The sequence below is a fragment of the Trachymyrmex septentrionalis genome, unplaced genomic scaffold, assembly GCF_001594115.1.
Source record: "Trachymyrmex septentrionalis isolate Tsep2-gDNA-1 unplaced genomic scaffold, Tsep1.0 scaffold7, whole genome shotgun sequence".
NCBI lineage: Eukaryota > Metazoa > Arthropoda > Insecta > Hymenoptera > Formicidae > Trachymyrmex > Trachymyrmex septentrionalis.
Window position 1 is genome coordinate 296,578 of NW_017305884.1, and position 16,199 is coordinate 312,776.

General features: G+C 36.6%; 1 protein-coding gene across 3 annotated transcripts in view; it reads right to left on the reverse strand.

Annotated features, from left to right (window-relative positions):
* LOC108753612 overlaps positions 1–15,487 on the reverse strand; it is a 21,900-nt gene extending 6,413 nt beyond the window's left edge. For 2 of the 3 annotated variants that reach the window (XM_018495366.1, XM_018495363.1), the window contains exons 1-3: positions 14,896–15,487; positions 5,101–5,201; positions 193–325 (exon numbers count right to left, since the gene is read on the reverse strand). In XM_018495366.1, coding sequence (XP_018350868.1) covers positions 193–325; positions 5,101–5,200 — 233 coding nt within the window. In that variant the 5' untranslated portion in view covers position 5,201; positions 14,896–15,487. Of the gene's footprint in view, positions 1–192; positions 326–5,100; positions 5,202–8,058; positions 8,225–14,895 lie in introns of those variants that run through there. The other variant, XM_018495365.1, reaches the window with a different exon arrangement.
* Positions 15,488–16,199: the final 712 nt, after the last annotated feature.

Below are 16,199 nucleotides of genomic sequence, written 5' to 3' on the forward strand. Positions count from 1 at the left end.
GGCATTTGCAATAGATGAAAACACGGCGATAACTCGCAGACCTTCTGTGTGTGATATTTTTGAAGATAATACCTGTGGAAGCTGAAAAAGTTTTATCAAAATGTTCATTGTCAGTCGCAAATTAAATAATTTGCAATAAAATGATGGAATGATGATTAATATTTCTTTTGATTTAAATGAGAAGATACTTACAAAACGATATATTTGTCATCCGTTTTTTCGAGACATGTCCGTTCCCCGAGACTGGTTGTGTTTATAATGACTGATTGAGGCTTGCCATACTGAAACCATTCTCCTGACCAACTCGATGGAAACTCGCAAGATCCTGAAGCATAAGGAATCTTTCAACGCGTGCAATATAACAATGAATTTTTATATATTTTAATCAGTGATTCCTATGATCATACAATTATGAATCGGACGATCGATGTGTCCAAAATTCACGCTCAAAATTTTCATGATAAAGTCTTTAATATAAAAATAATTTAGGTCTTTAACATAATAAATAAATTACAAATCTTTGATAAATTATACTTTTTTTTTCTAGAGAAAGAGACAAAATCTCGATAATTTTTTTTCGGCTGCTTTTTTATTCGCTTTTTTGAATTGTGTGTCAAATGATATGTCTTATGATGAGACATCAATGACAAAACATTTTCAAGTTAAGCTGAGAATTAATTTAAGAGATATAGGGAGTCAAGTAGTCAAAGTTCATTAAAGTGTCAGTATACGCTTTGCAGCATGAATTTATCTCGAGATTGATGTCTCATCATGAGATATCATTTGGAATAAAATCAGTTCCAAAATCGTAAAATTAGAAACGGAAATTTTTCTAGCCGCCTTTTCTCAACACTAAAACATTTAAACATACACACTTTTTAAAAAATAGATAAGCTTCTCTCTCTCTTTCTATCTCCAATTAAAATTTTATTGAACTAAAATTCAAAATTAATTAAATAAAAATTAAAGAATAAGTTTTATGTGTCATCTTGTTCACATTGGTTAACAAATTATCCTATATTTAATATTTTATATATTACAACGTAAATCTCGCAAGTTGTTTCTCCAGATTGCTAGATACATAGGGAAAATCTAATGACAAGGATTACCGAGAATTTTATTATATTTTTATTCTATTCGTTCCAAGATAGCTTGTAAAAACGGCTTGTTCGTTGAAAGGATTTTTCTTCGACACGAGATTAGTTTTTTTTTTTTAATTGTAAGTCTACGTTCATTCAGGTGGAGAATCTGAAAGCGAGGACTCGCTTAATTGGGAGAATTAAGAGGCTCCACGTGGTCGAAGGCTTTCATCAAGAGACGCGGAGACGATTAGAAAATTGCTATCGGGTCCAATACAACACGATTATTACGGTTAAGAGCGTGAGAGTCAGGCTGAAGAAAGGGAACTGCTTGAAGCGCACTGCGTTGAATATGTGTCGCTTCGCGAAGCGACGCGAGCGATGCTCGGAACGCGCGAGTTAGAAAAAAAAAAAAGAAAAAGAAAAAGTTGACGACACACGCGGGCCGCATTACCAGTCATTTTCCCAGCCTTCGTCGCCTCTTTATCTTAGTCACCAGCCGTCAAGCGACGCTATTTAGCGAGTTCTAATGAAAAGTTGCCAGACAGGACGAGAATGCTCTGGCCGAGCGGAAAGTTTTCAGACGTACGAGGGAAAATGGAGCAAACACGATGTGGACGATCGAGTGTGCCTTCGAGTTCTAAAGGTCTACAAATAGGAATATTGATAAATTTTTTTCAGTGCCTCAATCTGCTGGGACCGACGTAAACATTAGGGGTTACAAATCTACGCCATATTGATGTTAAAATCAACACGATAAGAATAATACACATAGATGTAGACACCGCATGATGTTAAATTCACACTGATATTTTATAGAGTACGATAAATCAATAGATGTCAATTAATTACATGCAGCTTCAAATGAGCGACTTAAAACAAACAAAATAAAAAAAAAAATACGTTAAAGTCAACTCAACTGTCGTGAATGAATCAATTTTATAAAATGAAATTTATGAAGTTGTTCGTGTTTATGGGGGATCCTTATAAAATATTCTTATAGACCATGGTCCCTCGAGGTTGGACGGTAAACGGTCCTGGACGAAAGGTTAAGGTCCAAAAGCGTATGACTTGATGCGTAGATACATCGGTTCGCGATGTTTAGTGCGTTCGATCGAACGTGCGTATATTTCGGGGTGGTTGCTTGCTCGGCGGCGCGAGCGATGGCGAACGTCAGAAATAGCCGGGAAGAGGGCGGAGGCGGAGGAACGGAGGGTGCGCGAAGGGAAATGGGGATACACACGCGACAGCGTCTATGGGGTGTCTCAGAACCGATCCAGCCTTTAATATTAACGACGGGCGCATCGACGAAAATGGAGCCGGTGGCTGTTTCCCCGAGGGGGACATTTCGTAGGATAACCATTACCGTAACAGCCCGACATAAGTCATCTCTAATTAGAATTCTAAAGTGTTCGCCAGGAGCGGGGACGCCCGGAAAAGCAACACGGCCACTTGCTACAACGTACGTTTCGAATAAACCATTATCGGCCGATTACTCTGGCGCTTCCTCAGGTTCTGCGGGAAAGGCGAGCCTCCGCAACTCTCGTAGATCGCTCTCGTAACGTGGAAGTTATCATCTCCCTCTCCGCAGAAGATTTAGCTCGACTTCGACTAGGCTGGGAGGTTCTCGGACACCTTGTATGCTAAGCGGTACGCGCACGTGCACCATGCGCGAACCGAGCAGCCATCAGGAACGTCGAACGCCGCGCCGGCATAGCCATAGGCAGAAGCGAAAAGGAACAAGGGCGAGGAAGAGCGTCGACGGTCGACCGTTTTAGACGCGCATCTTTCGTCGAAGAAACATCATTTATCTCGACGTAGCTGCGAGAGAGAGAGAGAGGGTGGCGGTCTTTTCCCTCTCGTTCCCCCCTTCATCCTCCTGCCTCTCTGTCTTGCGATCGTCCTCGACGACGAGAAGAAGCGGCGACAGATCTCGCAGGCGCGTGGACAGCCGCTCGACAGGCGGCGGCGGTTTTGTGCGTCTCGCGTCTTCGCTCTTTAACAGCTCTTTTTCAGAGAGAGGCTCGCGGATGAGGCGCGAAGCCGTAGGAAAGCGGGGGAAAACCACTCGTTAACGAGCTAACGAGTATAATACGTACGAGAGCGCATGGTTTCTCGCGCGCGCGCGCGCCAACAACCGAAATCCGGATGGAGACACGAGGAAACCCAAGAAGACGAGATTTAACCCGGGGGAACATGACGAATGGGCTTCCTCGTAGCGGAAATGGAATGTCCAAGTCCGCATTTAAATATATTCCTTTTATACAATGCGTTAAATGCACTTTTCGTGCACGTGGCACTGGTTTCTTTTTGTGAAACCGAGATGACTGCAGCCCCTTAACAAGAACGTGCGTTGAGTCGAGTGTCTTTTTTTTTTTTTTTTTTTTTCCGTTTCTTAGGAAAAAGGAAGTTTTTCTTTTGCGCATTGCTTTTCTCGAGGATAAATTAATAAACGCAAATAAATTCTTTGCAGTGTCTTTAAGATATTTTATTTTCTATATGAATCCAAGATGGAGTGTTTCATATAATATTTTTTTGATAATTTTAAATCTGTTTGATAAATTTATAAGGATAGCCAGAGTTTTTGAGTAACGTTAATTTAAAAATGCTTTCACTTTTTTATTTCACCCGCTCAGACATAAATAAGTGATTCTTAGGAAATAAATAGCTATTGAATTTAAATTGATTTTCTGTTACACATTATAAAAAGCTTCGAACAAAAATTAATTATTTACGACGAGCTCTTGTTAGCACAAAATATGTATAAATTTTCAGTAAAAGAAATATGTCAGTTTTAAAAAATTGGAGCCGGTAAGATAATTCTAGCTTCATTTTCAGAATCGAAAAAATACATAAGAGAATAAATAAAAAAAAAAATTATCCCATTTAAGAAAATCAGTGTTGTTAGCGTTATTGTTACTATTAAATTAACAGTTAATGTAATTTATGAAATTTAGATTGCGTTTTAAAACCGGCTGCCTTTCTCCGGCACGCAGTTTGAAAAATGGGAAAAAGTGTATTTAATAATATAAAATTATAAAATAATATTATTAGGCACTAAGGCTACTGCCTTATCTGTTTGTGTGTTACTCTCGCAGAAGCGGTCTAATTTAACTTATTATTATAAATAACGCAAAATTATTTTATTAACATAACTTTACCTTGATAAATTCTTAAAACATAATTATCACGCTTTAACTATGTTTAGTGTGTTATTAAAATTTCAACAGACTGATGAAATGATAAAGGACCGTCGTCGTTTGTTGAAATGCCAAATTAAAAATTTCGATAGAAAATAAATCCCCGCTCTTAAACAGAAAATACTTTTCATTCATCAAATGCGTTTATTTCTGAATACCGTGAAATTTCCCATGACATTTTTTACGCAGGCGAAATTAATAAAAACATTCCAATAATTAATATTTCATATATATTTTCTTTTATCAAATCAATAAAAATATAAGCAATAAAGCGTTGAAATTCCGAGTTAATATAAATTTATTTCCGAGAGCACAGGGTTGGTAATTGTCCAAATAACTTTCCCGAATTTCACGAGATTTTAATCCATGCGTCATCTCTTCTACCTTTGACATGTAGCTCTGATAAAGAGCTAAAATAATAAAATATTATAGATGTCACTCCAGATATAATAACAATCTCTAAGGAGCTCTTGAGCAATGTTAACAATTAATGCTACATATTGACATGGTGACTTCACTCGGTAACGTCGTTATCTGAACACTGAACATTGCGTCAATTCTTTTCATATAGAGGCCTTTTAACATTCTTTAAGATGACAGTAAAGATGACGTTACAATACACCGGCATACGAGGTGAAGACGATTAAGTGGCGTTCAAGGACGCTTGTGTAAACGAATAGACGTAATTATTCGCCGTTCTCTCATTGTTCGCGTATTATCGAAGACGGTGAACGACGTACATACATGCGCTCGCTCAGCAATCACATACGTGTATACATACTTGTGTACGCAGACAAACTCTCGGCCCATTCGTGACTCACCGTTTACAGAGGGTAAATCGACCAATGGTAGTATCAGCAGCACTAACACCGATAACGGGGCAAGGATCCCTTTTCGGCGCTGGAATGCCAGTTCCTGCATCCTGGAAAATATATATGTACACTTACATTATACATTAGCGTTGAATTATGCATGGCGGTTTTTATGTGCGAATTTCTTACGCGAGTATTTGTCGAGACGTCTTATTTTTTTCTCAAACAAATTGCGAGTTATCGATTGTATAAATTGTTTACGCATATATCACTCTAATAAGATTTGTTTTTCTTTTTTTTTTTAAACGTCAGATTAACAACGCCGCATCTTTGTCAATTTGCGAGTGACTTAAATATTATGGACAGGTGAGCTAATTATTCTTGTATCATTATTCTTGCTGAGGAGGGATCCAAAGAGAGTCGAAACGTTCAAAATAGAGAAGACATCAATCTAATTTCTGATTATTGATTGTTCACTAAATAATTGCCCCGTTTATCGATGCTGACTCTCATTAGTCTATTATAGTTATTTTTTTGTTTGTTATTGTTTTAAAATTCGATAGTCTTAATATAATTATTGTTAGAGTGTAATAGTCTACAGGAGATGGAAAAAATAAGAAACATTTTTTGCTCATCATAATGTGTGCCCTTTCGAACAAGATCCCCTGTGGTATTTTCTCGTATCATCCAAAACAATGGAGATATTTTAAATGTTCAAGAGTTACAGGAAAAACACCCCGTATAATATTTTATAATACATTTGGGATGTCGGATAGGTATTTAATATATCGACATGTTTAAATTTAATTGTACTGCTATTATACAACATCGTAAAATTAGATCGTACATTATGTCACAAAATGCAACTATCTTTTTATTTGCCACAAAAAATAATTTGCTTTAAACGAATGCTGTTCGAAACACTGTTGTAAACGGTGCTGCTCTTTGTACCAGTTTGTACCACCACCGGTTTCGACGGATACAAACGATCCCGGAATAAGCACCCGTTTTCGCATTTTTCCATCCTTTATAATTTTGAACTCCTTGAAGTACAAACGAAAAGGAAGACACGAACCGAGCTTAATTTAATGCTTATTAAAAAATTGCTTTCTTAAAGTCGGGTATCAGATTCACATAATTAATTGCAGCGCCGATTCTTAAAACCTTTATTCTCCTATTTAAAAAAAATGATAATAACTATAATTACATCGACAAATATATGTATAAATATATGTGACAACCAAAAATAACTATAATTATAGTTTCGTTTGCAAACTATATATATTGGTTCATAGAATTATACATATATATGTTAATATTCTTGAGGACATAATATTCGACGAATACTTTTTGAGATATGGAAATTATGTATTTCACGGATTATCTCCAAATCCATTCTTAGAATGTCAACGTTTCGTAAGCATTGCAAGTTCACTTTATCAGCCTGCAGATACTTAGGTTCGTTATGATATTGAGATCTCCCCTACATTTGTCCCCGCCCCGTATTATGTGTAATAAAAATCGATATTATATTGGAACGATATTTAAAAAATAAGAGAAAATCTGACGTGGTACTAACTGTGAGCGAATATTGGAATATTGTACGAATATTAAAAGTAGATCGCTACGTAAGTAGGACAAACCACGTGTCTTCGTGACGATAAAGAACGAAGCATGAATAGTGGGGATAGAAAAAGGTGATAGATAACTCGATATACAGAATACACAGATAAGATAAGCAGATTATTAGGTTTATTTACTTTGAAGTAAATGCTTTAGAAAAACAAAAGAAGAGAAGATAAAAAATGATACATAGACGGTACATGACAAAACAATAGGTACCGATTTGCAGTGCGACATATTATCACAAAAATAAAATGTAAACTAATATATATATGACAACAAAATAATTATATAATAAAATAAAAAAATTGTGAAAATGGATATAGATCTGAAAGAATAATGTACTGAAGTGTGACAGACAAATAGATGAAAACGAAATCAATTTACGATTATTCAAAATGAGGCTCTGAAGGGAATGATTTTATTACGCGCGCGATTAATGAATTCCATGTTTAATATATTGATTTCATAAAGATTCGATTTTCTGAATTATTGCAGTCCCATCATATTCAATTTATTTCATCAAATTCGCGGAGATACACGATTCGCTCGATCATTTAATCGATGCGTTGAAATAAAGACGTTATTTCTTACTAAAATTCTTACGACAATTCCCCTTATATCTCACCTTGCGTATTGCCTAGATCTATGTTTCAAATTCATGGAAAATTCGTGGATTTTATTCCGTCATCGAAAAAAACCGATGACATCACGACACTTAGAAAGAATTGCTGTGCGCAATGTGCTACATGACTACTAGATATATATATATATAAATGAATCATGTGCTTGATAAAATCGATATCTCGAAAACGACCAGTCGCTTTCCGTGAATAAAAGGGACATGTGTCTGTCGTGTGGACAAGCATTTCCTTTGCATAAATTGTTTTCATTTAATTTCATGATTTGGGAAATTTCCCATGTGTCCCAGTAAAGCTGACTAAATTATCTATTTCTACTAGGTTAGATTAATTTTAATCTCGATTTAACTCACTATTTGTATTCTTTCTCCAGTTCGAAGAATTAAAAAAAAAAGATAAAGAGAGATTACAGTAAAGAGATTAAAGTTAATCTACATTGATAAAAATGGAGACATGTGTCACGCTACGTGCTCATAGATATCGGAACTTAATCAATTGACGGGTAAAATCGATACGTTCGGAACGAGAACAACTAATCTTGTTCTGCGACTTGCAGATTATAGATCCCGCATCCCGTCGCCGAATAAAAACAACTCGCAAGATGAAAAGCTAATAAATTCAAGAAATTCAAAGATTTTGGTGCAATAACATTTCTTCCTACAATTTCACGCAAGAATTATTAAGCGCGAGAGGAACGAAATACCTGCGTTAATTGCCTTGAAAATCAGCCGCAATATCGTGCACTTTTAAATTTTCGTCGACCCGGGAAACCGGTTGATTTTATAAAAAAACACCGATTAACCACACTTTCACAGCAATATATGTACGCCTACGTACGCACTACGACACACTCTAACTGTAAGAGACGAAAGAGGGTAGGCGAACAACTGTTCTTTAAGAAAGAGCCGGACGACACAATATTGTTATGTCCACGCATGTCCACTCCTTCCTCTTCTTACACCGATCGCGCCGATTCTATGAAGAGGATCGAAAATTTACTTGGCGTTCGTGATTGTAACCAATGCTTATCTCTACCGTGGATGACGAGAGAGGCCAACCGAGACGCTCTAGCCAATGCAATGGTATCTTTCGCGGGACCAGAAGCGAAAATCTAGAACGGGAAAAAGGGAGAACGGGAGAAACCAACCGCAACGGGACGAAAACGCGAAACTACGGACCGCCCGTCGTCGATCGCGCCGGAATGGAAACGAGATGGCAATCGACGGCTATAGAAGAATCGACGAACATCCCGGCGCGACGGGCGAAGCTAGAGACGCGCGACGTCAAGCGTCCACGTACGTATCGCCACGTGAATGGAAAGAACGGCGGTTGCATTATTTAACAAGGTACACGTGTACCGCTCTGCTTTGTTACGGCGCGCGGCGGCAGCGATGCGACGCGGACGCGGACGCGAAACGCTCATCCTCCGTGTCGCGTTCGCGATGCGTGCAGACAGCGCGCGGCGCGTCATCGTATCCCATATCTGAACACGCGTGCTTTTTACGTGCACTCCGCGCACGCGATATCGATCTATTCGCGACGCGACGGCGTTCCAATTCGCCGGAAGTTCCAATTCGTCGATCGCACGATCTCGCATCTTCCGCGCCTTTTCGTCGTCCCAACTCATTTCTATTAATCTTTCCAAACCGGAAAGAAATCGTTATAGCACTGTATGTGCTATATGTATGTGCGATAATTTAATTTAATTTAATTTCTTTCATGATAAAATCAAGAGATTACTTGTATTTGGGAAAAGAGAAAGAAGATATCGAACTTGGATGCTTTCAGATTTTAACAAATGAGTCTCTCAAAAAATTTAATTTTCAGTTAAGATGATATTTACTTAATGACCATTTTGGAAAACGGGATCTTCCATTTTCTTCGTTATCTGAAAAGTTCCATTCGCATTCTTTAAATTACAATAATGTCTTTTCACACAGTATTGAATTATTTCGTAACTATACCGGTGTGTGTGTCTTAACATCGAAGTAATCGCCATTATTCTTGCCCATCCTAAAGCGACTGCGGCTAAAACGATACTCGATAACGGTGGGAGAACCTGTGTATTACATGCAGGTAGGACTATAATTCTGAGAGGGACAACGATAATCGACAACCTAACCATAGTTATTCAACTAAAGCTATCAGCATGATTAAACGCTTGTGTTAAGAGACTGCGGGAGACTTATTTACAAACGGACAAATCTACTCCAAATGTACATCGCGTGTAATAAATTGTTGTGATATACAGTGCACAGTCAGATTTTTCGAAAGTACAGCCATTTCCATCGATTGCAAAAGTCATCAACATAACTACGATAAGCCTGTGTATATCGGCGACTACTGTAAATTAGAATTATCAATTTGTGATTAAAAGCATTAAGTCATTATCGGTTTGTAATTTAAAAGTGTTACGAATAATATTCAATGGTTATTACATCAAGCGGTAATTATATTTACATTTACAAATATCTTGAGGGCATTGAACTACTTTTATTTTTAACACAATATTTATAATAGAATTTTACTCTGTATTTTGGCACAGCACAATGCAAAAAGATTTTTCTCGTATGTTGTACTTCAGTATTTCTTCAAAGTGAAAGATTGAAAGTATTTTGTATTTTGCAATTCAAATAATAGAATTGATTGTCAATCTTAGTATTTGAAATATGAAATACCAAATACTTTCATGTGCTCCGTTGAAATATAAAATACTGAAAATACAAGATACAATTGTGTTAAAGATTCAGCTGTTTTTCAAATAAAGGTATTTCAAATACATGTCCAGCCCTGCTTGAGGGCTGTACTGAATTAATGCGAATTCGTCGTGAATATGGATGTTGCGTAATATGATGATAATGTTACACAGATTTCTTCAAAATGCATGACGTTTTATGATATGCGAGCATCAAGTTTCGAATAAAGTTATCTTCTTCTATTTAGCGAGACTCACATGATGAAATGTTTATCTTAAGTGTTATCCGGTTATTGATCTCTAAGGTTGCTGTAACTAAATAAATAAAGAGTAAAGTAAATAAATGCCAGACGAACCGTCCCCCCCCTTTTCTTATTGATGTAATGCTCACGATTAGATATTTCTCAGATGGAATATCATCCGTTCCCCTTTTCCATGACGACTGTGACTCGAAATCAACAGCGCTTAGTAAGTCTTACATTAAGAAAAAAATTTTCGGCGTTTATAACTCTATAATTATATATTACTATAATTATGATTATTATTCCTATGTTAGTAATAATAATTATATATTCAGTTCTATCAACGAATATATAGTCGGTAATAAAAAGTGATTACAATTATAGTCATTATTACCACAAAAATGATTGCAATCATTATAACTAAATATTTTTTGGGACAACCATATAATATAATTGTCCCAAAAATAACTGTAAATTATACAATAATTTCAATCATTTTATGGTAATTAATAACTGTAATTACAATCATTATCAATTTGTATATATTTGTTGACAGAATTATATATACAACATATTATTTATTATTACTTACTATTATAGTTATTACTAAAAATATTTGTAATAATATCATATTTGTAATAACATGTAATTATAGTTACAAATATTAAAAATTTTTCTCTCACTGTATGTATTATTCCGAATGGGGCAATTTAACTCAGCCTATAAATTTTTCGAAAAGGCAAAATATACATATTAAAATCGTCGGAGTCGCTACAATTAGTGTGTATCTTTACTGCTCGATGTATGTACGAATCAAGCTTTCAATTCTAGGAATAGCATGATCGTTTATCATATCAAATGGTTTCCCCACGGTCGCATTAGATTCCAATTAGGGTGCGATCGATGATGACCTTTGACATTCAAAATTTTATATAGCGCGCTATTCGCGCTATTATATATTGGTACATTTTGTGAAATTGCCATCTCAAAGTACACATTCGATTATTGATAAAATAGAAATAATAATTATGACGACACAATTTGACTAATTATATAATTCAAATATCGGCGTGATAGAAATTATAATACATGTATATATTAATTAAATTAAACAATAATCGCAATAATAAATGATAATTATAGCATGTAATAATAGTATATGTAATGACCGGCTTTTGAAGGGAAGAGAATGTAATGCTTTATAGGAAGATACATTAACGAAATACGCTTGTAAAAAAATTCTCACGGCCGCCATGTACGACTCGAACTTCGATAATATTTCGCAGATGTATGATTAACAATAATATGCTAACAATAAATTTTGTAAAAAGTCATGCTGACTGTAGCTTATATAAGATATTGAAATTCAAAAAAAGTTCACACGAACAGTTCGATAAATTACGCCCGCATTAGAAAATTAATCATAATTTATCAAATCTCTGCAAAGAAAAAAAAAAAAAATACCGCGGGAAGAAGCTACTCGACGATCTCAGGTACCGATCCGAGTACCCTGGGAATGACTCAGGAACAGGTCGAGGAGGGAAAAACCATCAACTACTACCCAAAACGAGTACAAAAGGCAACCGCGGAGTCGAGCCGGTTGCACCGCCGGCGCCGCCGGTTAGCCTTTAATCTCTCCTCTGTATCTTTATTATAGTTGCGATTGTACGATGAGGAGGATTGTGTGTAATAGGGGAGAAGAGAATATTGCTGGCCGATTGAATAGCCAATCAAAGCGATCGATACAGCTGATCAACCCCATGGGACGCTTGTACTTTACGACGTTAAATCTGCTCTTCTTAGTTAAGAATAATCTAACACCTCTCTTATTCTTTCGCTCAAAGTACGAATATATGCAGAGAGAAAGTTAAAGATAAAAAGTGTACGATAAAAAACTAAGTCTATTAGTCGATAAGATTACATAATTTAGCATGTGTTTTTTCTTTCTGTTTAGACACATTCTCCGCACATATGTGTCTAAGATCTTTCCTTTTGGCATTTTTTATTCCTCCGTAAGCTTGGAAAACTTCTCTTCTTTTTTTTTATGAAAATTTGATCAGATTATATTTTTCGTAGAGTAGAATACAGTATTCGTTAAATATTTTTGTAACAAAACTTTATGATACAATTTCATTGAAAAAAGTAGAAAGAAATATGATTACCCCTTTCCACTTTATCTTTTAAATCAATTCGTATTAACAAATTTCTTAGACTTTTCATTCACCTCAAATTATTACTCATACTTTAATATTTTTCTTATAAAAATATCAATTCCAAATGATCAAAGACTCTGTAAAATAAACAATGAAAAATTCAATACACTGAAATATATTTATTTCAATATCTCGGATCTTTTAAAGTTTATAATAGCAATAGATGTAAAAGCACCTAAAAAATTTACAGTTAAAAAGATGTATTATACATATTTTTTAACAAAATAAAAAAATTATAAAAAATATACAGATTTTTCTATGTAGTATTGCATTTGAATGCAAATATAATTTGACGGCGATTTAGAACCTGAATAAAAAAATATTTTAATAATAAACAGACATTTTAGAAAGTAATTAAGATGAAATAGGAATATTTTCACTTAAATTATAAAGTTATATTGTTAAATATTGAGCTTATTAAACTATTTCATATGTAGATACATTCGTTTTTATACAGAAAGTAATAAATTTCCAATTCTAATCACTTTTTGCAGAGATTAGACATGTACTTAATAAATTCCTGAATAACTAATTAAAATTATTAATAATGATAAGTGAAAAATTGAGAAATGATCCACAGAAGCAAGTAAAGAAGTCCATATTTGGTTAAAAATTTTGATGCTTATTATTATATAATATCATTGCGCAACTTTTATTAAAAAAAAAAAACAACAAATATTAATCAGACCTTCGAGATGTAACTAAACAAAATTTAAAAAAGCAAACGAGAGTAAAATCTGCGCGATAATTTGTGCGCTATAATTTAACATTTACATATATCTTCATTCGTATACATATAATAATATAATAGTTTCGACTCACTTCGAATCGTCTTTAACAATGTCCACAATAATTTACAGTTCTAGCGAAATAAAGCGAACTAAAGCTAGAGTAATGTAATATCACAAATTACATTGAGACGTAATTTAATAATGCTTAAGATGTTAATAGTCATCTTTAAAACTAAATGTTTCACAATAAGTCCTCTACAATTTTTAAAATGCTAGTAACATCAAATTTGAGGAAATTATTATTATTTTTTCGCAATAAAATTATTACAGTTTTAAGATTGGGAAGAAATTGGGGGGATTTATTAGTTTCAGATTTATTGTGTGAATCCGATAATTTCATCGGCTCTCAATTTATGTCTGAAAAATTAATTATATACTTTCAATTTTATTGAATGTATATTAAGTCAGTAGTTCAACATCTTACTGTGACCGATACGGCGCTGAATTCAATGTTTAGTATTATTATTTTAGTTTGATTGTGTTACAAGTCCGAAAAGTAATCAGCGTATAGTCATATGTATGAGATAAGTTTATTTTAATATATATAAATGTAAGTATTATTCCAACAACTGACTTGGACCGTTTCTCTTACTAGCAATCGATTGACTAAAGAATTTATTGTAAAAAATATTACCTTAGAATAAAATATCATTTTACTTTTACAGTTATTAACTATATTTAGCAATCAAAATTAAGTTACAATGCATGTATTATATTCCTTAAACTAATTCTACCAATGTTTCGTTTAATATTATTCGAAATGAAATAAAAAAATATTAAGTTTTATCTAGATAAAGCAGCTGTGTGTTTAGGAATAGTCTTATTATTTTCAATAAAATAACACCACAAAACGTTTAAATACAAATACCAATAATACAAACTTAATATAATAATATAAAACCTTACAGGTATGTGAAAGCTCTTTATAGAGAAAGACGTGCTTTCCAAAATCACTGCGCGGCATGCTTCAAACGGATTGAATAGATGACACTAAAGGGTTTTTCTTTACAACAATAGTTGAACCGAACTTTCTTTCATTGTCTATCCGTTACGGGCAGCGGTTTACTACAGCGGTTTAGCAAATTTGCTAAGTCAGGACTGACCGTCCCTACAGTCGGTTCTAAATCTTTTTTTCTCTCCTGTCGACGCTACAAGCTGAAGTTATTACGTAGAAAGGACCGCTCTCCGAGTGGGACTAACAAAAACATATTCCGAAAAGTACATATCCCCCTTTAACTGGATTTTCCAACCGTTCTAACTGTCCGACTTTCTTTCTTCGTTTCCTTTTGAAAAACGCGCCGTTTTGGTGTTACCAGCTAAAGACGCAGGAAAACGATTGTAGTGTGCCAGAAAAAAACGGAGGAAAGCGCAGCTAATTAAAAACGAAAGGGGGATAACGATCGAGGAAAGGGCGGATGGTCGTCGAGTACAGACGGAAGGTGATCGACGCGATCACCGCGAGCGGCGAGAGAGCGGAGAGACCTCGAGATCCCGACTCCCACGGGGATGCACGGGGAAGTGGTGAACCGAGGGGGACGTCGCGGACACTCGCGGACAGAGTAGCGAGAGGAAGCGAACAAAAGCCTTGAAGCTACTAACCTTCACGCTGGCTAGTACCCGTCACCGTGGCGAAGAGATTACAGAGATGTGGAAGTAATCACATGATGCACTACTACAACAACGAACGCACAGCACGGTCGCACTGCTACCGGGCTAAATCCGTCGACGGGGCATCGGTCGGGACGCCCGCGCCGTCGTGCGCGATCCGTATCGGTCTCGGCACGAAAGTGACAGTAGGGAACGTCGTGTAGGACGATCCTTCGCGAACGGCCAGGGCGCTTCTTTCTCCCTCTGTCACTGCCTCTCTTTCGCCTCCTTTCTCTCTCCGTCTCACTCCCGCCCTCCGGACAAGGTGGTACTCCAAACGGCGTCGAGGTGCACGGAACCGTAACGAGGCGATCTCGCGATTCTCGCGAATGCGGCGAACCAGACACACACACAGGGAGCCAGGGAAGGAGAAGGCCTGTCGCGATCCCGCGACGGCCCGCGTCTGGCGATTTCGAGAGCGAGCGATGAATGGCTTCGATAACACACCACGTTACGCCCGTGCGTCGACGTCGTCGTCGTCGTCGTCGTCGTCGTCGACGTCTCCGGCGGCGGCCAGCGGCGACGGAGCGGAGTAGCGGCACAGACAGGCAGGGTAACAATGGCGGAGTATGACGTGCTACGAACGTACGGTACGGGGTTAGGAAGGGAGAGGGAAGAAAACGGTACCGCTAGATGTCGCTACTAAGCGGCGATTGTACCGTATGCTTCCTTTGGCCGAGGAAACTCGGGTGAGTTACGAGTGTTACGAGTTACGAGTGTTACGAGTTACGAGCGTTACGAGTTACGACGTGTCGTTATCCTTTTTACTTATTCGGAGCAGATCAAACGAAAAGGAAAAAGGTCTATGTGTCTCCTCCCGAGGTCCCAGGCAATTTTTTCGCAAATCCTCGAAGGACCCGCCTCTTCCGTTTTTCGCAAAACGTCCCCCCAGAACAGTTTTGTCACCCTTAGGAATCTTGGGCTCTTATTTTTGTTCTATCTTTACATCGCCAAAACGTACTTTATGACTAAGGTCCGTCCTATAGAAATTTTTTTAGAGATCCAAGACGAATGTCGTTGTACTTAATTGCATTGCGTTTACGTCATCTCGTTTAAATCATGCTTCGAATATATGGCAAAACGGGACGGGACGTTCTTTATTACGGAACGGTAAATTAAAGCAGCCGCGTTTTCCAAATATCGACGCGTTCGGGGAACGGATACTCCACTGTATGTCACGCGCGTTCGAGAGGGCGGCAGTGGAAAAGGTTGCCTTCGAATTCGAAATGCTAAAAAGTATTTTCTTAAGCAGATAT